At 31.1% G+C, this 25,538-nt stretch overlaps 3 protein-coding genes and 1 pseudogene across 3 annotated transcripts; 3 read left to right on the top strand and 1 right to left on the bottom strand.

Moving 5' to 3' along the window:
• Positions 1-4,189: 4,189 nt before the first annotated feature.
• Positions 4,190-5,004, top strand: LOC107620036 (histone acetyltransferase MCC1 pseudogene; annotated as a pseudogene).
• Positions 5,005-6,546: 1,542 nt separating this feature from the next.
• Positions 6,547-10,281, bottom strand: LOC107624122 (squalene monooxygenase SE1). The gene is made up of 8 exons (XM_016326583.3): positions 9,798-10,281; positions 9,257-9,368; positions 8,925-9,099; positions 8,652-8,820; positions 8,351-8,569; positions 7,986-8,261; positions 7,431-7,709; positions 6,547-6,931 (listed from the first exon to the last, which is right to left on the bottom strand). Exons 1-8 carry the CDS (start codon positions 10,080-10,082, stop codon positions 6,818-6,820), a joined length of 1,629 nt encoding a protein of 542 aa, XP_016182069.1. The 5' UTR covers positions 10,083-10,281; the 3' UTR covers positions 6,547-6,817.
• An 11,055-nt stretch (positions 10,282-21,336) lies between these two features.
• On the top strand, positions 21,337-24,226 carry LOC107623890 (neurofilament heavy protein). Its single transcript, XM_088503363.1, has 8 exons — positions 21,337-21,600; positions 21,723-21,787; positions 21,888-21,949; positions 22,060-23,028; positions 23,126-23,201; positions 23,295-23,384; positions 23,492-23,715; positions 23,805-24,226. The coding sequence occupies exons 1-8, from the start codon at positions 21,447-21,449 to the stop codon at positions 24,067-24,069; spliced, it is 1,905 nt and encodes a 634-aa protein (XP_088359489.1). The 5' UTR covers positions 21,337-21,446; the 3' UTR covers positions 24,070-24,226.
• A 546-nt stretch (positions 24,227-24,772) lies between these two features.
• On the top strand, positions 24,773-25,538 carry LOC148579065 (uncharacterized). Its single transcript, XM_088488365.1, has 2 exons — positions 24,773-24,866; positions 24,922-25,538. The coding sequence occupies exons 1-2, from the start codon at positions 24,773-24,775 to the stop codon at positions 25,536-25,538; spliced, it is 711 nt and encodes a 236-aa protein (XP_088344491.1).

Consider the following 25,538-nt stretch of genomic DNA (forward strand, 5'->3'; position numbering starts at 1 on the left):
ACATCAAAATTAAACTCACTAAAAATATGTGCACCCAAAATTTGTATAACACCAGACATATATTTTTTTGGTGACTCATAACACCAAACATATAGGAAAACATGGTAGATACAAAAAAATATAAAAAAAATAATTATTTTTCGGTATTATGTTGACGATATCTTATTATTTTGTTTGCATTAAAATATCTATTTACAGTTGTTTATAAAAAATAATTAAAAGAAAATTTTAAATACTAAAAAAAGAAAAATCTTTTAATAATTAATATTTCAAAAAAAATTGTCTAAAAAAAATTAAATACTTCAAGTTATTATTGGAATATTTTAGATGCAATCTATTATTTATAATTAAATTATTAACTTTTTTATAATGAATAAACTATGTTATTGAGTGAATATTTAATATTTATTATTTTATTAAACGAAAAAAAGTATGTCGTGTGAACAGATTTAACAAAACTATATGATTAGTTTATCTTTGAGGGCATAGAAGTGTGTTGAAGAAAGATTATAATTTTATAATATATATTATACATTCATTAATTTAATTTAAAATAAATAATAATAAATTTTTATGTGTAAAAATTAATTTTTCAGATGATATTTATTAAATAATTAAAAATAATTAATTAAATTTCTTTTTCAAGTAACATGAGTTAGAAGAAAAATAATTAATTGAATTTTTTTTTTCATTAATTTTTCATCTAAGTTAATAATTTTTCTTCCCACTCATGTACTTGAAAAAGAAAATTCAATTAATTATTTTTATTTGCATAATAAATATCATTTAAAAAATTAATTTTTACACACACAAATTTATTAATATTTATTTTAAATTAAATTAATAAATATATAATATATATTAAAAAATTATCATTTTTCTTCAACACACTTTTATACCCTCAAAGAAAAACTAAACATATAATTTTGTTAAATCTGTTCAGATATACTTTTTTCGTTTAATAAAATAATAAATATTAAATATTCACTCAATAACATAGTTTATTCATCGTAAAAAATTAATAATTTAATAATAAATAATAGGTTGCATCTAAAATATTCCAATAATAACTTGAAGAATTTAATTTTTTAGACAATTTTTTTTGAAATATTAATTATTAAAAGATTTTTCTTTTTTTAGTATTTGAAAATTTTTTTAATTATTTTTTATAAACAAATGTAAATAGATATTTTAATGCAAACAAAATAATAAGATATCGTCTACATAATACAGAAAAATAACTATGTTTTCTTATATTTTTTTTGGTGTCTATCATGTTTTCCTATATGTCTGGTGTTATACAAATTTTGGGTGCACATATTTTTAGTGAGTTTAATTTTGATGTATTGACAGTGTAAAATGTGTTTTACATAGTCGTGTAATTATATTTGGTTTTTTGGATGACAATTCACAACATCTATAAAAAGTAATTATTTTTGTTAATGTAGTGTTACATCATTAGATGTAAATATAAAATTATTTTATACTAACACTACATTAAAATTAAATTTATTTTTAATTTTCCTTTATAACAAAAAGCAAAATTTCTTATTACAATTTTCATTCTTAGAAAAAATCAACTCTCCCAAAATATATATTCTCTCTTTCTGCACCATAAAAATGGTAGTATTACAAATGCTATTTTGACATCAATATTTTTTAAACAATTAAATATAATTTTTTTGTTTTATTAATTAAAAAAATTTAAATATATAAATAATTAATAACAAACTATTTTTATAAGATGTCAAGAATATGTGGTGTTTAAATAATATTTTTTTATAAATATCTATATGTACCCGAGTAATATTAACAGATATATTGATATAATATTAAATTAATTATATATAAATATTACCATTAATTTAAATGTATGTAAATATGTAAAATTATATTTTTTTTGTTGGTTAAAATATATAAATAAATTTTTATATTTGTGAAACTGAATATATCTAAGTCATAAAAAAAAGAATATATTAAAATAAATAAATATTAATAAATTTTTGTGTATAAAGTTAATACTTCTGGAGAGAGAGAGCGTACATTCAAAAAGTCCAAAAATAAAAAAAAATCATATAAGGTCCAATATTATCTTTAATAATTAATTAACATAATTATAATTAGCCTATTTAATCAATACATCATTTACATGTTACATAAGACAAAATACACTATATTTTATTTACAATATGTCAAATTTTGTCTCTTCAATTACTCTCTTTTCAAACACTTGTTACACTACTCTTTAACATACACATGCAGAAGAATTTTTCTTTCTACATCATAGAATTCACCTCATTTTAAACTACTTGTTTTCTTTCAAGGGCTTGTTCGGATGGATTTTTAAGAAAAAAAAAGTTATTTTTTAAAAGATTTTATTAAAAATAAAAATAATTTTATATTTAAATATTTTATTAAAAAAAATTTATTTATCAATTATGTTCGAATATAACAATATAAAAATATTTTTATTTATTTATTATGTAAAAAATATCATTTTTTTTAAAAAAAATCTTTTTTTAAATATAAATTATAGCTTCTCAAAAAAATTATTTTTTTTATTTTTACTAGTATTTTTATTTTCATTATTAAAAATTTACTAAATACTATAAAAAAAGATCTTTTTTATTAAAATATTTTTTTATCAATTTTATGACGGTCAAATAATCAACAAGTCTACTTCAAAAGTTTAAGATGTTTATATTAAACTACTCTTTCACCTTAACCCATGACAACAAAAAAAGAAGTATTGTGGTCCACAAATTCAACCCAACAGAATACATAAATTCAGTTACAATTTTATCATAGTATCAGAGTCTTGGTATCATCCTTGAAGAGGATACATAAGCTATCATCTTTCCGGTGAAAAATCATCCTACTTCTTTTTCAATCTCCTCCCACGATGAATAATCAATCTTTTAATTTAGCTCAGAATTCAACTAATCTCTATTACGTCCATCCAAGTAAAAATCCAACACTAGTCTTGGTTACACATGTTCTAACAGAAAACAACTATGGCATAGTTACTATGGCATGTCTGCGCCTTCTTCCGGCAGTTCCATCTGCACCTTCTTCCGGGAGTTTCGTCTGCATTCTGTTTCAGCAGTCATGTCTGCATTCTATTTCAGCAGTTAAATCTGCATCTGTTTTAGCAGTTCCATCTGCACTCTTATTGCGCTCCACGCGCCCTCTTTTTATCGCGTACGCGCCCTTTGAATACCACTCTTATTGCGCCATACGCGCCCTCTAAAGATCAATTTTATTGCGCTCTACGTGCTTATTTTTTCTTTTTTATAACATCACTGCTCTCAAGCACAACATCTCCTTTTATATTTTTGTCGTCGGCAGCTCTAACTCCGCCGCACGCATCTCCCTTTGCGTCACCACGTCAGACGCGTTTTCCTCAACAATTTCATCGGAATTTATCCAATCTGCGGATTATTGACATCTTCCATCCAACAGCTTGCGGGGCGTATTAAACTACTCTTCCACCTTAGCCTATGACAACAAAAAAAAAGTCTCGTGGTCCACAAATTCAACCCAACAGAATACATAAATGGAAAAGTATGAGGAGCCAATGGAATATTTGTACAATGTGTAAAATGGAGGATTAGGGAGTATTAGAGATATAATCATTAGTGTTACTTTTTGCCATCAGCTGAAACTTTTGGGATGAGTGGTATCATGACATAATATTAGAGTTCTATTTTTGGGAAGATGTTTATTATTCCTAGTTATTCTAGATAGTATGGAGATGTTCATTTTGTAACTCAATAGTCCATTATACACATTGTATGGCTCCCTAGCAGGACTCTACAAAAATTCAGTTACAATTTTAGTCTTTATTATCTTATCTTATCTTATCTTTATGTTATTTTCTTATCTTATATTTACTTTTATCTTTCTTAGACCAATACTCTATATATATTTAGTTTTACTTTCATTATACAATTTAACTCAATCAATCAAGAAATACAAAGTATAATATTCTTCTTCTCTTCTTTTCTTATTCAATCAATCAAGCCGTCTTTGTCGCTCTTTCTCCGTCAGAAGAGTTACAATTCAGTCCTAGGGATACATAAGGGTTTGGCGGAGGAAAATTGAAAGAACCACAAACCACAAGATCCAAATCCTTCCATCAATTTCTGATTTCTAAGAATAAAGTAATAGCAAGTATTCAATGGCCTTTATCATTGTTGTAGAGTAAATGGAAGGAGAAGTGGTTGCACGACTGTTCCAAGGACATCAGATATTTGCTGGCGATTAAGTTATTTCTTCTTGAACAAGAACCTCAATGGTAGCCCCAAAATTTTCTACTAAGCCAAAAATATGCTACAGGCCCATTCGACCTTCTGACTTAGAGACTTTAGAGCATATCCATACGAAAGTGTTTCCCGTCAGGTATGAAGCTACTTTCTTCCACGATGTGGTAAACGGATGTGACATTGTGTCATGGGGAGTTGTAGACTCTAATCGACCAGATGGCCGGTGTGATGAGCTCATTGGATTTGTGACAGCACGGGTTGTTTTTGCTAAAGAAAGCGAGATAGTGGATCTGCTTGGATATGACTCGGCCAAATCAGATCAAACTGTAGTTTACATTCTGACGCTTGGAGTAGTGGATACTTATAGGAAACTTGGAATCGCATCTTCTCTGATTAAGGAGGTCATAAAATATGCTTCAAGCATTCCAACATGCCGAGCTGTTTATTTGCACGTAATTTCTTACAACAAACCGGCAATCTTTTTGTACAAGAAAATGTCTTTCAAGTGCATAAGGAGGCTGCAGGAATTTTATTTAATCAATGGCCTACATTATGATTCATACTTGTTCATGTACTATGTAATGGGGGACGATCTCCTTGCTCACCATTAGAGCTACTTCCCGCAATAGTAGGTTACTTGAGGAGTGGCTTTAAGTTGATGGCTGCAAGGCTGTGCAAGTGCAAGAGTGACGACAGGAAGATCTCAAAGTGGACAAAGTGTAAAGATAAGATAAGATAATAAAGATTAAAATTGTAACTGAATTTATGTATTCTGATGGGCTGAATTTACGAAACTTTTTTTTTATTGTCATGGACTAACGTGAAAGAGTAGTTTAATAGTTTATTTTAATTTTTAATTTGTGTTTAATAATAATAATAATATGATAGATTATTTCATCAATTATATTAATTAAAGACAAATATAATCATTTAAAAAATGAAGAATAATAATTATCAGCTGTATTTTTCATGTGGCATTCCCACCATAATTGACCACCAAATCCATTGTTAATTTTGGGGGCAAAACATAAAAGGAGAATGATTGCTCTTTCAAATTATGCACTATATCAATAAAAAATATAAATTACTAATCTTTTTTTTGTGACTATATAAATTACTAATCTGTTATTATATAAAATATATTTTGAAATATAAAATATATATTAAAAATATATATAAATAAATAGATAGTAATTAACTTAGTGATTAATTTTTATATTTTTGTATCCAAAATACTATATGCACAATTCACTTCTCGCTATATCTTTTTGCTTTTAATATTAAAAATAATTAATAAATAAAACAAAAAATATCGTTTATACCATAAATTATAGAAAAAGTGTGACACAAATATTATTTCACCTCTTGTATAGAATACTAGAATGTGATTGGAACCTAACAAGCCAGAATTATGGAAAGTAGGGACGGGGAAGGTGAAGTTAACATGTTTACATCAAACTTTTTTGTTTTAGAATGTACATATAATAACATATCGCTTTTTGTTCCAAGGCAATGAAGTATGCCAGCAAATAAGCTTAATTGTATTGATGGTATATGTAACTACATTTGCAATTATGGATGACCCTACAAACATTTTCCCAAAACTATAAAAGAATTTTTAAAGAACCACGGATAAATGTGAGTTACAACCAATTTGCCTCAACTCAAGTAACCCCCGTCAACTGAGAGAAATATTAAATTTTACATAGTAGCTATAAGCCTAAGCAAGTGATAAGTATATAAGCTTACCTTTGTTTCTGAAAACAAAATAAAATAAAATATTAAAAATAAAATATAAAAATTAATATTTTTATATTTTATTTGATGATAAATTAAAATAAATTATAAAAATTTAATTTATTTTTATTTTTTATTTTTTTATTTAAAAATTTTGAAAAAAACAATATAATAATAAAAAATATAATTATAAAAAATTAATAAAAATAATAAAAATTAAGTTATATTTTTTGTTAATATTTTTTTGTCTTTTCTATTAGGATAGATATAAAATATACTAATTTAATATCTCTTAACATAATATTTCATCTCTGTCAAACACAATTTTATATCTCCGTGTTTCCGTAAACAAATGCAAGTTAAACTACTATTTTTTGCACAAAATAAAAAATCAAAAGTCAAAGTCTTTCCGCTTTCAGAATATAAGAATCATCATTACTCATTATCATGTTCTACATTTTATGGCCATTTCAATGTAGGACCGGTTCATTTAACACACTACAAATCTTCAACTACATATTTCAAAGTTTCAGCACTACCATCATCACTATTGCCTCTTGTATTCACTGATATGCATAGAGGTCAATAAATCATACTGTATACAGATCAATTAATTCTTACAAGATTTGTGTTTGGGAACTTTGTTTTGTCCCATATTCAAAATGACTTCTTCAAATTTTATGATACAAATTGCACAAAATCAATGTCTTATTTATTTTTGGCAAGATACTAATTACACTTTGCAAACAAGTTGGACACTGACTTATATTCTGTTATTCTTTTATACACTGGAACAAACATATTGCAAGTATCATTTAGTTCTGCAAATTAACAGGGGGAGTTCTGTAGTATGCTGGCACAGTTACTGGGAAGAACATTTGTCTAACTCCTTCAGCCTTGATAATAGGGAAGATTATACCTGATGCTCCCTGAAATATCAGCAAAATATTTATGAGCTTGCTGCAGAGCAAATCATAAATGATAAACAAACATTAAGGTTGCGTTTGAAAGGAAAACTAAGATTGAATGTATTGTGTTTAATATAAATGTCTAAGACTGAGTTATGTCTCAATATGTTGAAAATAGATATAGAGTCTTGAGAGTAGATTTGGAATTGAAAAATTAAATAAGAGTATTTTCGATAAGAAATGTTATTAAATTTAAATATCCGTTTTTAGAAATTTCAGTCTATGTATCTCCTATTTCTAGAAGTATTAAAGGAACTGAAATTTTATATTCCATGACTGAACAAATTTCAGTCTTTGATCACTAAACACAATATTCAGTATCAATTCCTTAGTCTCAGTCCCAATTCCAAAAAACAAATACAGCTTAATATTTCTGCAATTATGCCAAGCTTACAAAAAAAATTCAATTACTGTTCAGTTGTAGCTTAAAAATGTGCCAAAGAAAAAGAAGAAAACTCACAGAGATCAATCTAGCTCCAATCCACATGCGTGTTGGCGAAGGAAATGGCACGAGCAAGCGGCCAACGCCATATATAGCGACAGCAAAGAAATGGAGAACCAAGCTCAATGGGCGAGGATTGAGACCAGAGAGTAGAGCTATTGGTCCCTGAGAGAACACACCTCCAAGGCTCAAATAATCAAAACATGCTTGCCTCATTTCCTTCCTAGCCGGATCAGGTGATGCGCAGAACACCTTGTACAATGCACCTGCCAATGTGTTTATGGTTGATGCCACTGGCTGCAATGCAAACACATTCAACATAAAATCAACCCGAGATATAACTAAATACTGTATTAATCTATAATATCCTTATTAGAGATATAAACAATTCACGTGTCTCCTCTTATTAGTTTTTAAGAATAATGATTTTATCACATGATATCAGAACTTTTATAACTAAAAAGAGAAGCTCTTGCATGAAAAGCTTATTAGAAATATAACTATTCATGCGTCTCTTTCTATCAGCTTAAGCTTTTGAGCGAAGGAGTTTCGACGATGCTAAACTTATTATACCTTACGTAGAGTGTAGAATGATTCAAGATACTTGCAAAGAGCAGTAGAATCATGGAGATCGCGCAAAGGCCTAAGAAGATCTCTTAGCAGAACAATGTCAGACAAAGCCACAGTCATTCCCCCTCCTGTTAAAGGGTGACGCATATTGAATGCGTCACCCATTAGAAGAGCACCAGGTGTTGGATATGGAGATGCAGGCATGCTTCTATTTGGCATGCTTCTTATGTTCCCTTTTTCCACTGTTGCTATAAAAGAATCATGCAGCTCTGAAGGCACCTAATGAAACATTCATACATACTAGTCCACATTCAAGAGTGTTCATTATTTACAAAAGTATCAAATCTCAGAATGGTTCAGGTTTCTACCTGAGGAGCCACCACTGTTTTCAGATAACGTGCCATGTCGCCATTGCCAAGAGAAGGTAGTTTTTGGCCAGGCACATCCACCAAACACCGAATTTCAGTGCTGCTGATTGGATAAAACAAGATTGGTGAAGGATCACCTAAGATAACATGTCCATGGTTTGCATATGGAAGATTACAATTCTCCAGGATCAGACCAACAAAATAAGATGGTAGATCAACCTGAAAAAAGTTAAAAAATCTCTTGAATAACTTTGAACTATGAACCATTATTCTATTCTACAATATGTGATAGAATTCATACCTTAGGATTGCAAAGAGAACGCCTTAAGTTGGAAAAACAACCATCACAAACTATGGTGAGAGGAGCCTTTGCTGTAAGCTCTTCTCCACTCTTAGTTTTGTAGTGAACTCCTTTGACAATTCCATTTTCTTCTAATAGAGATGTGACAGTTCCTTGTTCTAATTTTACACTGCAAAACATAGTAGTACAAAAGCAAGATCATATGAACTTCATGTCTTCATGTATAGCTATTTATTCAAGAATCAAATTGTGAACTTGGTGAGAAAATTGTACTTGGGAAGAGAAGAAGCCTTCGCTCGCATTCTTTGGATGAAACGGCCATTGTGAAAGCTTTTACCGGAAATATCAGAACTAAACTTTTCCAAGGGATAAGAGAGCTTGGTATTTTTCCCATCTTTGTAAAGGGCATAGCCAAAGACTTGTTGTGCATCAATTTCATCCACACAATCTGCAACAACTCATAACATTCATTCTGTTAAGAGCCTTGAATTTGATGAGCAGAGTCAGGGGAATGTGTTCATTCCTAAGATTGAAATTCTTCAATAATTTGTCACAAAAAACCTTGTCATCCATCAAGAATTCAAGATTGAATATTTCTTGCTTACCCTCAAGTCCTAACTCAATCAGCTTAAGATATCCCCCAGGTTGAAGCAATTCACCCACAATCCTCTCTTGTTCATTCAAGTCCCTTTCGATAACATGAACTCGTCTTCCATCCTGAGACAAAATCCACAATCCTGTCTTGTTCATTCATCCCTTTAGAACGTGTAAAACTACTTTACATTGACAGTACATCAAAATTAAATTCTAGAACATATATCTATGCTTCCCTTCATGAAAAAGAACCATTGGAGCTCCAAGCCATAGAAACAAAAACAGAAAATGGATATATACAAAACACTATTCTCTCTAGAATATACATTCTTTGCTGCCTATAACTACATTTTCTGCATTTTATCCATATTCAACTTGCATAGTTTCATTCAGAACAGTCTTATAAGCTAACATTATTTATGTCAATTTAGTTAGACCATAGTATAAGATCTTATCTCTGAGTTAAGACTTATGTAGAGGCTATAACTCAAAGAAACCATCATAAAATAGAATTTTAAATAGAGGAAACTAGAAAAGAAGCATTTGTACTACCTTTCCAAGAGTGAAAGCAAGGGCTGCACCAGCAACACCAGCACCTACAATAATGATGTCATCACATCCTTCTGAGACTTGTGGTGGAGTCCATGTACCATTTTCTGATGTCTTTATACTTTGTGCATGTGTTGTTGCACTTGGAACACTGGATTTTCTCTTGTTTGATGCAGAACCGTACAGAACAAGCACAAACACCAAACCAGAAGCTATGACACTTCCAAAAATGAACATATAATCCATTGGCAAGAATAAGAACAAGGGATTGGTGAAACTGTGAGACATAGTTTGGGAAATAATGAAGAGAGATTAATGAGAACTAAGAATGTTGATACACCCTTATCGTGTTACACTCTTCTTTCTTCATTCTTTTTATAGACGACCAACCAACTTTTATTTTTATTCTCTTAAAACGAAAAGTAAATTAGACCCTTCTTTAATAAATCATTTTTGTTTCATTTTTTAAATTGAATCCAACTTCGATGGTATCTGATTTCACACATAAACCAATTATATTTGGCTAATCTTTTCGTGTCTCTTTTTTTTTTCATTTTAATAAACTAATACTTATCTATATCTATTCTATATAGTATATACAATAGAAACAGGGTTTTATATATAATTGCTGCTTTAGTGTTCCTATATATATATATATATATATATATATATATATATATATATATATATATATATATATATATATATATATGTTATCTTTTTATCTTTTATACTTATAACTATTTTTTCATATTTTTCTTTTCATTTTTTTTAATTTTATCTTTATTATTCATTCTTTATTCTTTTATTTATTTCAAGAAAACATTGTATAATAACATGAAAATATAATACTAATGTGGTTTGATGGGTAATTTGTGTTCAACAACATGTTAATAAATGAGTTAATAGCTAAATTCGTTCCTGAAAGATTACTTATTTTTCAAATTAATCTTCAAAAGATTTTTTTAGTCATATTAGTGTTGAAAAGATAAAACGTAAGTCAAATTGGTCCTTCCGTTAATTAGATGATAACAACTGATGACGTGTCACGTTAAGTGACACGTGGCATGGCAGGTTAATGCCACGTGTCACAATATGATTGGTTGACATGTAAAAAATTATTTATAATCAAAATAGTTCCTGAAAATTTAGATGTAAGTCATTTTCATCCTTAAAATTTTAAAAATTAATCAAATTAGTTTTTATATAATTTTTTTTATTTTTTTCATAATATTAAAGTTGAAGTATTTTTTATAGTATTAATTTTAATATTATTCTTTAATAAATAATTTTTTTACATAAAATAATAAAAATAATTTAAATTATTATAAAATTATTTTGTTATTTGTATTTTAAATTTTATATTTTCAAATTATAATTTTTTATAGCAAATTTTTTTTATTTAAACGAATTTATCAAATTATTGTTGATTATATATTTAAAAATTTAATATTTTAAATCTTACTATTTAATATAATATTTATTTTAAAATTTAAATCTTTTAAAATTTTTAAAATTATAATTTTTAATATTATTATTTAATATATACGATAGAACTCAATAATTGAAAAACCGATTCGTGGAATCACTTGTTGAATCTTAATATTTTATTATATTTTTTTAAAAATAATTACTATATTTATAGAGTGAGATATAAAAGATTAGAATATTTAAAATAACTACTATATTTATTTAGTAAAATCTAAAATATAGTTTTAATATTTTGAATTTTACTAAATAAATATAGTAGTTATTTTAAATATTCTAATCTTTTATATCTCCCTAAATAAATATAGTAGTTATTAAAAAATTAGAATTTTAATATTTTAAATTTCACTAAATAAATATAATGATTATTTTAAATATTTTAATCTTTTATTTCACTAAATAAATATAGTAGTTATTTTAAAAAAATAAACTATAAACTTAAAATATTAAATTTTTAAATATATAATCAACAATAATTTGATAAACTCGTTTAAATAAAAAAATGTCACAATAAAAAATTACAATTTGAAAATATAAAATTTAAAATACAAATGACTAAATAATTTTATAATAATTTAATTATTTTTATTATTTTAGGTAAAAAAATTTATTTATTAAAGTCTAAAAAATAATATTAAAATTAGTACTATAAAAAATATTTTAAATTTAATATTATAAAAAAAATAAAAGAAATTTATATAAGGATTAATTGGATTAATTTTTAAAATTTTAAGGATAAAAATGACTTACGTCTAAACTTTTAGGAACTATTTTGATTATAAATAATTTTTTTACACGTCAAGTGACACGTGATAAAACATAAAATGAGAAAATAATACATTTAATTAAAAATTTTAAAATATTAAATTATTAAATTTTTTAATTTTTTTTATTTTTTATGTGAGACTAATTTTATACACTCTTTACACTTACAAAATTAACATGTTTATCAACATGAGAGTATAGTAATTAGTAAATAGTAGCATTACTCCCTTCAAACTTGAAAGGTGTGGTTGCAAAAAAACAAGAAGAAGACACGTCCTAACTGCCAACTAAGCCATTAAAGTGCATTAAATCGAACGTGAATGGAAGAAGGCAAGTAGCTGAGAATTAAAAACCTAATTCAGTTTTAGAGCAGTTAGCTTTAAATGTAAGAAAAGAAGAAAATCTCGATTGTGTGCTACTGCTGCGGACTACGTAGAATTCATTCATTCATGATTTGCACCAAAAAAAAATGGATGGATAAAATCAGTGACTAGTTTATCATTTAACCCATGGTCCATGTTCTTTTGGGCTGTGTTTGTTTTCAGGGATATGACATTGAGACGGGGATATACGGAGATATAAAATTGTGTTTGACAGATGAAATATATACATAAATATTATATTTAAGATATTGAATTAATATATTTTGTATCTATTTTAAGAGGACAAAAATACTAACTAAAGACACAACTTATCTTTTATTTCTTTTATTATTTTTATTAATTTTTTATAATTATATTTTTTTATTATTATATTTTTTAAAAAAAATTTTTAAATAAAAAAAATGATAATAAATTAAATTTTTATAATTTATTTTAATTTATCACCAAATAAAATATAAAAATATAAAATTTTATATCTCTATTTTTTATATTTTGTTCTTATTTTTTGTCCTATTCTAAAAAATATACGCAGCCCTAGTGTTGAAAAATTTAAGTGCTAAAGGCCTAAAACACCGAACCAAATTGACTTAACGCACAAACTCAATAAAGTTGACTTATTTTCAGTCCAGTGGGAGTGGGAAGTTCAAAGTTGTGCCATGACTTGAGAGTTGACTTAGCACGCACGAACCAATGAAATGATGATCATGTTGCATTATTTTTTTAAATTTATATAATGTGCTCTAATAACATAAATTAAGATTATAAATTAAAAATATAAAAATTTAAATTTTTAATATATTTATTTTATATTTATTAAATAAAAAATTTAAAATATTTTATTAATAATATATTTATTATGTGTTCTTAAAAGGTTTAATTACTCTGTTGGTCCCTATAGTTTCACCAAATTTTTAATTAGGTCCCTATACTTTTTTTCCTTTCAATTGGATCCCTACACTACTATAATTTTATAATTAAGTCCTTCCTAGTGTAAAAAATATTAGAGTTAACTAAATATTTATTCGCAAATTGAAGGTATTTATAATTAAAAACTTAATTAAATCTTTGACCGCATGCATTCTGGTAAAAATATTATGTTAATTTTAACATTTTTAACATGAAAAGGACGTAATTACAAAATTAAAAGCAGTGTAGGGACCCAATTGAATGGAAAAAAAGTATAGGGACCTAATTAAAAATTTGGTGAAACTATAGGGACCAACAGAGTAATTAAACCTTCTTAAAATACATGTTAACTAAATTCAATTTTTTTAAGGAGAAAAATATTGCAACTTTTAATTTGATATTAGCACTTTCTTTTGTGTGTAATTTTTTAATTAACTTTTATTATGGGAGAATTTTTTTTTTATAAAGGAGGTGAGAATTTTATTCCTCCTATTGATATAATATTAGTCTATGCATGCCTTTTTTGGTTGTATTTTTTCATGAATATGTTAAAGATAGAAGTGGCACTAGTGTTAATATCCATTTCCTAATTTAGGAATAATATGTAATTAAAGAGCGACACTATTCATTGGAAAGTGATAATATCTATTCCATATTTTATCTTATTGGAAAATGCATGAAAAATAAATAACATGCGGTGGTTATTTTACCTTTTTTTTCATACAACTCTAACACATACTGTATTTAAGAGTTTATCAATTGTCTCTAATAAAATCTGAACTCAAATGCAGCTTATTAAGAAATATCACGATAAACCATTCAATTAAAGCTTCAGCGTGGTTATTGTTGTAAAATAAATAAAAGATATATAAAATAAAGATGTATAAATAGAAGACTCTATTATTAATATAATTAGCTCAATAATTGTTATATATATATAATAATATTATATGTTGTATTGTGTATATATATACAAAGATAAGGAAAAGTATTAAAAATAAAGAGAGAGAGATTTGCATTTGATACTATCTCAATATAATAAAGATGGTTAATATTGCTATTAATATTATATGTAAAGAGTAATAGAAAATAGAGTTTAAAATACTTATAAAATAAAATAGGAGAAAGAATTGTAGTAGAAATATAAGGAGAATAGTATTTGATTGTAGCATAAAGAGGGAATAGATTTCTTATTACTTGCTTCTGTGTAAGAAAGAAAAGAGAGAGTATTTTTATTTCTTGTTGTGTGTAAAGCCTCGTACCATACCCCCCTATTTATACATGCATGGGATCTTGATTTTCAACACATATTTAATATTCATTCTCTCTTTGAAAATATGAGTCTTGCATGGGAATGGGCATCCACGTTGCTCATTCTTATCACAACACTCCCCCTTGGATGCCCATTTAGGATTATTGTCTCATTAAAACCTTACCAAAGGAAAACCCTGTGGGAAAAAAACCTTAGTGAAGGGAAAAGAGTACAATATCCTTTGTGATGGGGACTGCCTCATTAAAAACCTTGTCAAGAAAAACCCAATGGGAAAAAAACCTGACCAAGGAAAAAAGAGTACAGTCTCCCCCTCTTGCCGACATCATTTAACGTCTCGAAATCGGCGCATCCCAATCTCATGTACCAATCTTTCAAAGGAGGATTTTGGGAGTGACTTTGTAAATAAATCTGCCAGATTGTCACTTGAACGGATCTGTTGGACATCAATTGTCCCTTGATTTTGAAGGTCATGAGTGAAGAAGAATTTGGGAGAAATATGCTTTGTTCTATCACCTTTGATGTATCCACCCTTAAGTTGAGCAATGCATGCTGTATTATCTTCAAACAGGACAGTTGGAGCTATCTTATGATCAATCAGTCCACATGATGACATAATATATTGAATCAGACTCCTTAGCCAAAAACACTCGCGACTAGCTTTATGAATCGCCAGTATTTCAGCATGATTAGAGGATGTTGCAGCAATTGTCTGTTTCGTGGACCTCCAAGATATAGCTGTACCACCATATGTGAATAGGTATCCTGTTTGAGACCTCCCTTTATGTGGATCAGACAGGTATCCGGCATCTGCATAGCCAACTAGTTGTGACTTGGATCCATAGGGATAAAACAATCCCATATCAACCGTTCCATGAAGATATCGAAAAATTTGTTTGATTCCACTCCAATGTCTTCTGGTTGGAGAGGAACTATACCTTGCTAGTAAATTCACCGCGAATGATATGTCAGGTCGCGTATTATTAGCAAGATACATTAGCGCTCCAATGGCACTAAGATATGGTACTTCAGGACCAAGGATATCTTCATTTTCTTCTTTAGGACGGAATTGATCCTTTTTCACATCTAAAGATCTTACAATCATTGGGGTACTTAATGGATGTGACTTATCCATATAAAATCTTTTCAAGATCTTTTCTGTGTATGTTGTTTGATGAATAAAGATCCCGTCTTTTATATGCTCGATCTGCAGGCCGAGACAAAATTTAGTCTTTCCAAGATCTTTCATCTCAAACTCTTCTTTTAGAGTTTTTATAATTGTTGGAATCTCTTCAGGAGTCCCAATGATATTTAAATCATCAACGTACACAGCAATTATAATGAACCCAGATGTAGTTTTCTTTATGAAAACACATGGGCAGATATCATCATTCTTGAATCCGTTTTTGGCCAGATACTCAGTAAGACGATTATACCACATTCGTCCAGATTGCTTTAGACCATATAAAGATCTTTGCAATTTGACTGAGTATAACCCTTGCGAATATTCATTGGATGGTTTAGATATCTTTAATCCTTCAGGGACTTTCATATAGATATCCCGATCTAATGAGCCGTATAAATAGGCTGTTACCACATCCATTAAATGCATATGCAGTTTATGATATGCAGATAAGCTGACCAAATAACGCAAAGTTATCGCATCCACTACAGGGGAATACGTTTCTTCATAATCTATACCGGGCCTTTGTGAAAAACCTTGTGCCACAAGTCGGGCTTTATAGCGCACAACTTCATTTTTCTCATTTCGTTTTCTCACAAATACCCACTTATATCCAACAGGTTTTACATCTTCAGGTGTACGGACTACAGGTCCGAAGACTTCACGTTTTGCAAGTGAGTCTAATTCAGCCTTCATGGCTGCTTCCCATTTTGGCCAATCACTTCTTTGTCGACATTCTTCGACTGATCTTGGCTCAAGATCCTTACTTTCATGCATGATATCTACTGCCACATTATATGCAAATATTTCATTGACAATTGTCTTATTTCGGTCCCATTTCTCTCCTGTAAAGACATAATTTATCGAGATCTCGTCATTTTCACAATTTTCAGGTACCTGAACATCTTCTGGCGTTATATCAGAATTTTGGACAACTGCAGGTGTCTCTACTATGTCTTTTTCAACAGGAATAATATTTACCTCTTTTCTCTTTCGAGGATTTCTATCTTTGGAACCGACAGGCCTGCCACGCTTCTGGCGTGTATTTGCTTCAGTGGCAGTTTGTCCAACTGGGACATCAATTCGAATTGGGGCATTTTCCGCCCTGCCACGCTTCTGGCGTGAATTCGCTTCAGTAGCTACTTGTCCTACTGGGACATCAATTCGAATTGGTACATTTTCCGCTGGTATATAAGATTTGGTTATCCTCTTTGTATCGGAAAATGCATCAGGCAATTCATTTGCTATTCTTTGCAAATGTATAATCTTTTGAACTTCTAGTTCACATTGCGCTGATCGAGGATCTAAATGCATCAACGATGATGCATTCCAATTAAGTTCCTTTTCAGGAAGCTTATTCTCTCCCCCTAATGTTGGAAATTTTGATTCATCAAAATGACAATCCGCAAACCGGGCTTTAAACACATCACCAGTTTGTATCTCAAGATACCTCACTATAGAGGGAGAATCATATCCAACATATATCCCCAATTTTCTTTGGGGTCCCATTTTGGTGCGATTAGGTGGCGCAATGGGAACATATATCGCACACCCAAATATTCTTAAATGGGAAACATTTGGCTGCTGGCCAAAAGCTAATTGCATAGGAGAGAACTGATGGTAACTCGTTGGCCTCAAACGAATAAGTGCTGCAGCATGTAAAACTGCATGCCCCCAAACCGAGGTTGGGAGATTTGTTCTCATAAGCAAGGGTCTAGCAATTAATTGGAGACGCTTAATAAGTGATTCTGCTAACCCATTTTGTGTGTGAACATAAGCTACTGGATGTTCAACACTTATTCCATTAGCCATACAATAAGCATCAAAAGCTTGGGAAGTAAATTCACCAGCATTATCAAGACGAATTGCTTTAATTGGATTTTCTGGAAATTGTGCTTTTAATCGAATAATTTGAGCCAGTAATCTCGCAAACGCCAGGTTGCGAGAAGATAATAAGCACACATGTGACCATCTTGAAGATGCGTCTATCAGGACCATAAAATATCTAAAAGATCCACATGGTGGATGAATAGGTCCACATATATCACCTTGAATCCTTTCTAGGAATTCAGGGGACTCAAATCCAATCTTTACTGGTGATGGCCTTAAAATTAATTTCCCTTGAGAACATGCAGCACAACAAAATTCACTAGATTTAAGAATCTTCTGGTTCTTTAGTGAATGTCCATGAGAGTTTTCAATAATTCTTCTCATCATGGTTGTTCCCGGATGACCCAATCGGTCGTGCCAAGTTATGAACTCATTTGAGTTAGTAAACTTCTGGTTTACAGTGGCATGTGATTCAATTGCACTAATCTTGGTATAATACAACCCAGATGAAAGTGAGGGTAATTTTTCTAATATAACTTTCTTATTTGAATCATGAGTTGTGATACATAAATACTCATGATTTCCCTCATTCATCGTCTCAACATGATATCCATTTCGGCGAATATCTTTGAAACTCAACAAGTTTCTCAGAGACTTGGTAGATAATAGTGCATTATTTATTATAAATTTTGTTCCTCCAGGAAACAAAATTATAGCTCTTCCGGAGCCTTCTATCACATTGCCTGATCCAATAATAGTGTTAACATATTCCTCTTTTGGCACAAGATGGGTAAAATATATATCACTTTTGAGAATAGTGTGCGAACTTGCACTATCCGCAAGGCATACATCTTCATTACATATCCTTGCCATTCTCTTCAAAAACAAATAATAATAAAATGAGTAGTATGCATAGTTAAATTGAATACTTGATCAGAATTATTTTCTAAGAAATACTGTACATAAAATAATGTCATATACTAAAATTTTATTTTAAAATTTGACACATTTAATAATTTCAAAATTCATTAATATTTCATTATTTATGTACATCACATTTGAAACTTAAATACATAGAAAATAAAACTTAACAATTATTTATTTACATATATACTTCACAATCCCACATATTAAACTATTCCATCATTGATCAAATGACCAATATTTCCTTCAGGATCCTCAAAGAAATCAGATACATCATAATGAGTGGTGGAGTTCTCAGCATCATTTGAAACAAAATTTGTTTCCTTTCCTTTGTCGTTCTTTTTCAAAGATGCCTGGTAAAGATCGACTAGGTGCCTTGGGGTACGACAGGTACGAGACCAATGGCCCTTTCCACCACAGCGGAAACACTTCTCCTCGGTTGATTTATTCTGCCCGATATTCTTTTCTTTGTCCCACTTCTGGTGAGATCCTCTCTTTTGAACATAATTCTTTTTCCTTCCATAATTTTTCTTGTTATTAAAAGCTTGCCATTTACCTCTTCTGGGGTAATGATTTGCCGCATTTACTTCAGGAAATGGGGCGGCGCCAGCTGGGCGCGCTTCATGATTTTTTAATAACAACTCATTGTTGCGTTCGGCAACAAGAAGGCAAGAAATTAACTCAGAATATTTCTTGAACCCTTTCTCTCGATACTGCTGCTGCAGGAGCACATTCGAGGCATGGAAGGTTGAGAAAGTTTTCTCCAACATATCATGATCAGTTATTTTTTCCCCACACAATTTCATTCGTGAGGTGATTCGAAACATTGCAGAATTATATTCATTTATAGATTTAAAATCTTGTAAACGCAAATGCGTCCATTCATATCGGGCCTGAGGAAGTATCACCGTTTTCTGATGATTATACCTTTCTTCAAGGTCTTTCCAAAGATCTGCAGGATCTTTTAATGTAAGATACTCATTTTTCAATCCTTCGTCAAGATGACGACGGAGAAAAATCATGGCTTTAGCTTTATCCTTCTGGGATGCATTATTTTCAGCCTTAATGGTATCTCCAAGATCCATTGAATCAAGATGGATTTCAGCATCTAGTATCCATGATAAATAATTGTTTCCAGATATATCGAGAGCATTGAATTCAAGATGAGAGAGCTTCGACATAATGAAAATTTGTTATCTGAGTCTTCCTAAAGATTTGATCAGAGTCTCGTGCTGATAACGTGTTGTAAAATAAATAAAAGATATATAAAATAAAGATGTATAAATAGAAGACTCTATTATTAATATAATTAGCTCAATAATTGTTATATATATATAATAATATTATATGTTGTATTGTGTATATATATACAAAGATAAGGAAAAGTATTAAAAATAAAGAGAGAGAGATTTGCATTTGATACTATCTCAATATAATAAAGATGGTTAATATTGCTATTAATATTATATGTAAAGAGTAATAGAAAATAGAGTTTAAAATACTTATAAAATAAAATAGGAGAAAGAATTGTAGTAGAAATATAAGGAGAATAGTATTTGATTGTAGCATAAAGAGGGAATAGATTTCTTATTACTTGCTTCTGTGTAAGAAAGAAAAGAGAGAGTATTTTTATTTCTTGTTGTGTGTAAAGCCTCGTACCATACCCCCTATTTATACATGCATGGGATCTTGATTTTCAACACATATTTAATATTCATTCTCTCTTTGAAAATATGAGTCTTGCATGGGAATGGGCATCCACGTTGCTCATTCTTATCACAACAGTTATTTTAATTTTTTTTTTTTGGATTTGCCACTGTATCTAAGAGTGTTCATAAAATAACTAAATTGTAATTAAAATCATAATCACATTTTAGTTAACCAATTTAATAAAACAATTTTAAAATCATATCCATATTATTAAAAAGTGATTAACCAAAGTCAAATTTTAAAAACCGATTTTTAACTGGTTAATCAAAACCAAAACCAAATTTTATGTAATTTGTGTTTAAATTGGTTAACCGATTTTTTTTGTAAAAACCAATTTCTAACCGGTTTAAAACGATTTTTAACCGATTAAAAACCGATTTTTTTTTATTTTTTTTAATTCAATTTTTCTATGTAAAAATCGGTTTTTTTAAACTGGTTATTTTTTAAAATTGGTTTTTATTTTTATAACCAGTTAAAACCCAATTTTTGAATTTTCTAACTACTTAATAACCAGTTTTATCACATAAAACCAATTTAGTTAATTAACTAAATTATATTTTTGGTTAACCCAAAAACAGGTTTGGTTTTTGGATTAACCAAACCTTGAATAGCCCTCTCGGTATCCTCCAACCTAACAGGTTAAGGACTAATCTACTGCGGTACTAAGCTTCAGTTAAGAGTTTGCCACTGGCCAATGAGATGCTGCATGCACAAGGCGAGATTTGAACCCCCACATTTGTTTAAACGAATTAGTGAGCTAACTATTGGACCAACCCAATTTGATTGGTTATTTTAGTTATTTATACTTGGGTTTTTTTTTTTACAAAAATCTCTCATTATTCATGATCTTGGGCCATGATAAAATCATTATTATGGGCTATGATATGATTGGGCCACATGATTTGGGTCATTCAGGAACCGAGCCCATTCAGTAAACCAAAAAAAAGATGTAATTCCGAGAAGACCCCATACCCATTACATACCGTTTATTCTTACCAGCCAACCAGGCTGTCGGAATCCTAACGGCTATTTTGATAGAACTAACGAATTTAAAAATGTGTCCTTTGAACCCCCTCACTTTTTACTACAAACCTTAATCGCTACTGTGTTCCTGTCTCCACATTACACGCTCGCTCTCTCTCTCTTGAAGAAGAGGAAGAATTGAAGTGAATTGAAAGATTATTTTTATTAGTATGGCGGAAATTCGGTGTTTGCCGGTGATTGAAGAAGATGAAACCATTGATGAAGACTTCTATGAGAAGATTCAAGCGCCAAAATTCGTTGACCTCACCGCACCCGATCCTCGCCTCCCCGACGAGGACCGCCACTGGTTCTGCATGCGTTTTGGTAATACTACACTCTCTTGAGGTTTTCTAAGTTTTGAATTAGAAACTCTTCAGATCTCACTCTTTAGCTTCCTTAAACTAATTAACTAAAATTTGTTGTAATTTTCTTGAATTGGAACTCAGGATGTGACCAAAAGCACGAAGAAGAGTTGGATTCTGAGGCAATTTACAAGGATTTTGTTCTTAGGGTTTGTTCTAGTTTCACTCTAGTTTGTTTAACTTGGTTATAATAATCAATGACTAATGAATATAAATAGTTAGGTTAAATGATTGTTGGGTTTTGATCAGGTTATGGCAGCTAGAAGTCCCAATGTCAAGCTTAGAAAAGCATTAAACAGAAGAGAAGCAAGGTAGCTCACAGAAAACATTATGTTGAACACTTTTCTTATTATTTTGGGGTTATTTTCTGTGCTTTATTTGTTGCTTTGAAGTGAAGCAATTTCTCAATTGTGTCTGGCAGTGAAAATTTGAAGTGTCCGCTTACAGCTCCAGCAAAGCCGAGGGTGTCAAGAATGGCCTTGATTTCCTCATTGTCACACAAGATGGCTGAAAATAAGGCCAAAGTTAATAAGCCTCTTGCAAAGGTTTCTGCTTCTGCTACACCAAATGCCAAAGTGAAACAATCACCTTCTGTGGCTAAGGCTTTGACTACTCCAAGGAATCAAAAGAAGAAAGTCTCCATTGTCGAACCATTCAGAACTGTTCAGAGCAAGAAAGCCTTGAGTGTTGCTGTGCCTAAAAGCAGAATGGTAGGCAAGGCTCTGGTGTTTCACTCACCAAAGAGGACAGTGAAGATCAAGAGTTCTGTGGAACTGAAAACACCGATGAGAGTGTTGTGTTCGGCAATGAAGAAGCTTGAACTCAATGGGGGGAAGAAGAATGGAGAAGAATGTAACAACTCATTGCACATTTCTGCCTCAAGAAAGAAACTAAGGGGACGCGAGGTCAAAAGCCGTGTGTTTGATTTATTGTATTCTAATAACTGCAAGGGTCCGGAGACTAACACTGTGAGATGTAGGAAGGAGAAGAGAGTAAAAGGCATGGAGAAATGCCAGGTTAATCTGCCCCATGAAGAAAATGAAATTGACTCAAGTGACATGGAGATAGATGAAAAATCAAGGGGTAGTTCACTGGAAAGATGCACTGAATCAGGAATTTCTGGTGGTAGCAAACCAACAAGAGTAGAGAGTTCATCAGAAGCTTCTGTTACCACCACACTGTCAAATTCCACAGAAGAAGAAAAGAAGACCACTGAAGAGAGAAAACAGAGAGGGGTGAAAAGTAAACCAGTTCCAGAGAAGGGTGAAAACCCTGAAGCCATAAAGAGAAAGGATAAAGAGAAATCTGTTAACTTTGATGACAAAGAAAACCAGGCTGGTTTGACTGAATACGATGACAAGGAAAATGCTTCAGCCCCTGATGAGAACAGGTATGGAATTTGATTCTCTCTCAAAAGGCAAAACAGTCTGCTATATGCCTCTTGTGTATCAGCTTCATTTGATCAATGAACTATTTGGTGACTGCAGAATAATGACTACAAATAATGATCCCAATAAGGTCAATCTTGGCAGCAAGACTGAGGATTCAAGGAACACAGACAAGGTATGGTCTAGTTTATAATTTCTTTCATGTTTTTAATATTTTCCCCTTCATTTATTGATCTCTCTTGTCTCCATGGATATGACTTTGAAACAGAAGCATTCATCGATCACTACTAGTTCTCAAGTTGTTAAATACAGAAAACTAAAGCCTACAAATCCTAAGCCTTTTAAGCTGAGAACTGATGTAAGTAGTCTATGCTCGAGTTGGTATATTAGTTAACAGAGAAGCGCATATCAATAAATTATGTATGACTTGTGTGTTCTTTTTTTATTTTTTTTCCTATGCTGCAGGAAAGAGGAATTCTTAAAGAAGCTAATTTGGATAAAAAGGTTCCCTCACAATTGAAAGAAACCACCACCAAAGGAGGCAACCTAATGAGAAAACATCCGATTGCAGCAACACAAAGTCCTGGTCCTAAAATTAAGAAACAAATTGATCCGGAAAATACACCTGGACATGGATACAAGTTAGCAACATCCCAACTGATGCAGCTTAAAGCTGTTAAGCCTCCAAGGTAAGTAAGCAGTTATCATATTCATAGTGTATCTATGTATGTTTTATTATGTTTTTTGAGAATTGATCGATATAAGTGCCTTATTGCAGTGCTTTGTCTAGGAAGAAAGGAAAGGTTGTCCTTGGAACGCCTTGTAAACTAAGTGTTATTCTTGAAAAGCCTTCAAAGATTGCAAAGCCAAAGGACGCAGCAAAGCCACGTCAAAATGATGCTTCTCCACCTACAAGTAACGGTGGTGCTGCTTCCAATTCGAAACCTTGTTCACGAGGAAGGAGGACTTTAACTGTTCCAAAGGAACCAAAGTTTCATAGTCTCCATGTACCAAGGAGCTGTACCATCAGGAATGCTACATAGGGGGCTCCTATGGGGCATTAGAGAGATTTGTTCAATATCATCATTGAATTTTTAGTGGCTTTGGTGTAATATTGAAGAAAAGGGTGAATGTGTGTTTTTGTTGTATCATGATTGATTTGTTTAATAACAGGATTCTTTGCAGTACCAAAGTTACAATGATTTACGTAAGAGGAGTGCTAGGGGGCAGCAACTTTTGTGACTTGTAACCATCAAATAGCCATCAATGATGATTTTAATGGTGTGAGATTAGTATGAGATTTCATCCAATGGTTCACTTTTCTTTGCTGGTTACATGCTGGCCAGAATTCAATAAAGTTGGCTCTCTAGACTTTTCCTTTACGTAATACCATTTGATTTGTGTTTCGTGTTAAGTAAATCAACAGACCACATTCAGGCAAAATAATTTGATTATGGGTTTAAATTTGGTGTTTTAGTTGGAAATGGATGCAGTGTGTGTATTTGCATATTAGTGGGTGTCAAAGTGCACTTTCAACACGCAGGGGGACGTGTTGCATGCAGACGCAACACATGGGGGCGTGCTGCGTCAGCACATGGGTGGGCGTGAATAACACGTAGCGAAGTCTGGTTGCACGAGATTGCAACACATGGGGGGAGTGTTGAGTCAGCACATGGATGTGCGTGAATGCCACATGGCGAAGTCTAGTTGCACGAGACTGCAACACATAGGGGGCGCTGAGTCAGCATGGGAGGGGGGGGTGTTATATGTGTCGAAGGCTGGTTGGTTGGTGATGCAACACGGGGGAGAGGGGTGCTTCGTCTATATAAGGCAAAGTCCGGTACCTTTTTCATTGTGAGGAAGAGTGTTCTTTGAGTGTGTTACTAGTATAATAGAGGGTACCACAAACGTGATAGTGTATCGCAACGGTGAGATTATACGAAATACTCATGAGGGAGTGAGATTTGTGTTTCAGAATCCGTTTTTGTTTGTGGTTCTATGCACCATGACGTGCATCGAGCTTCAGAATGGTCTCTGTCAAAGTATGGAGAACAGTATATTGAGGAGAGTGAGCAGTATATTGTACCGGAATCCGGTTATAATTTTTGGTGGTCTAATACAGTTTGATATCATGCCGATCGTTGACGAAGAGAGTATGCAGAATATGTTCCAAATTCACCGACAGACTCAAATGCGACAGCCACAGATTGAGCTGTATGTTGAGTTTGAAAACGTAAAGGCATATGAGATTCAAAATAATTTAGATATAGAGGATGATAGAGCTGCAGTGTACGAAGGAATGAACAGTGACAGCGAAGAGGACTTCGAAGCCACTTATAAAGCTGGTGATGAAGACGAGGATAGTAATGTGGGAGTCGAAGCAGCAGCGGAAAATGTAGTGGTTCACCCAGCAGTCAGTCAACCAATGAACGTCCCACCTTTTATGCGTAATTTGGATCTTGACGCCATGAATACACCGGAATTCCCGGAATATGCAAACATAGGTACGTGA

The sequence above is a fragment of the Arachis ipaensis genome, chromosome B10 (genome assembly GCF_059453495.1).
Source record: "Arachis ipaensis isolate K30076 ecotype BB chromosome B10, ASM5945349v1, whole genome shotgun sequence".
NCBI classification, from domain to species: domain Eukaryota; kingdom Viridiplantae; phylum Streptophyta; class Magnoliopsida; order Fabales; family Fabaceae; genus Arachis; species Arachis ipaensis.

Bases quoted from the DNA above. Each gene is read 5' to 3' on its own strand.
- LOC107623890 (XM_088503363.1), top strand. From the start codon at position 21,447: ATGGCGGAAATTCGGTGTTTGCCGGTGATTGAAGAAGATGAAACCATT. The intron at 21,601-21,722 runs GTAATACTACAC...ATTGGAACTCAG, and splicing joins CTGGTTCTGCATGCGTTTTG to GATGTGACCAAAAGCACGAA. The intron at 23,716-23,804 runs GTAAGTAAGCAG...GCCTTATTGCAG, and splicing joins AAAGCTGTTAAGCCTCCAAG to TGCTTTGTCTAGGAAGAAAG.
- LOC148579065 (XM_088488365.1), top strand. From the start codon at position 24,773: ATGGGAGGGGGGGGTGTTATATGTGTCGAAGGCTGGTTGGTTGGTGAT. The intron at 24,867-24,921 runs GTACCTTTTTCA...CTAGTATAATAG, and splicing joins TCTATATAAGGCAAAGTCCG to AGGGTACCACAAACGTGATA.
- LOC107624122 (XM_016326583.3), bottom strand. From the start codon at position 10,082: ATGTCTCACAGTTTCACCAATCCCTTGTTCTTATTCTTGCCAATGGAT. The intron at 9,100-9,256 runs GTAAGCAAGAAA...GAGTTGTTGCAG, and splicing joins GATTGAGTTAGGACTTGAGG to ATTGTGTGGATGAAATTGAT. The intron at 8,821-8,924 runs GTACAATTTTCT...TATGTTTTGCAG, and splicing joins AAGGCTTCTTCTCTTCCCAA to TGTAAAATTAGAACAAGGAA.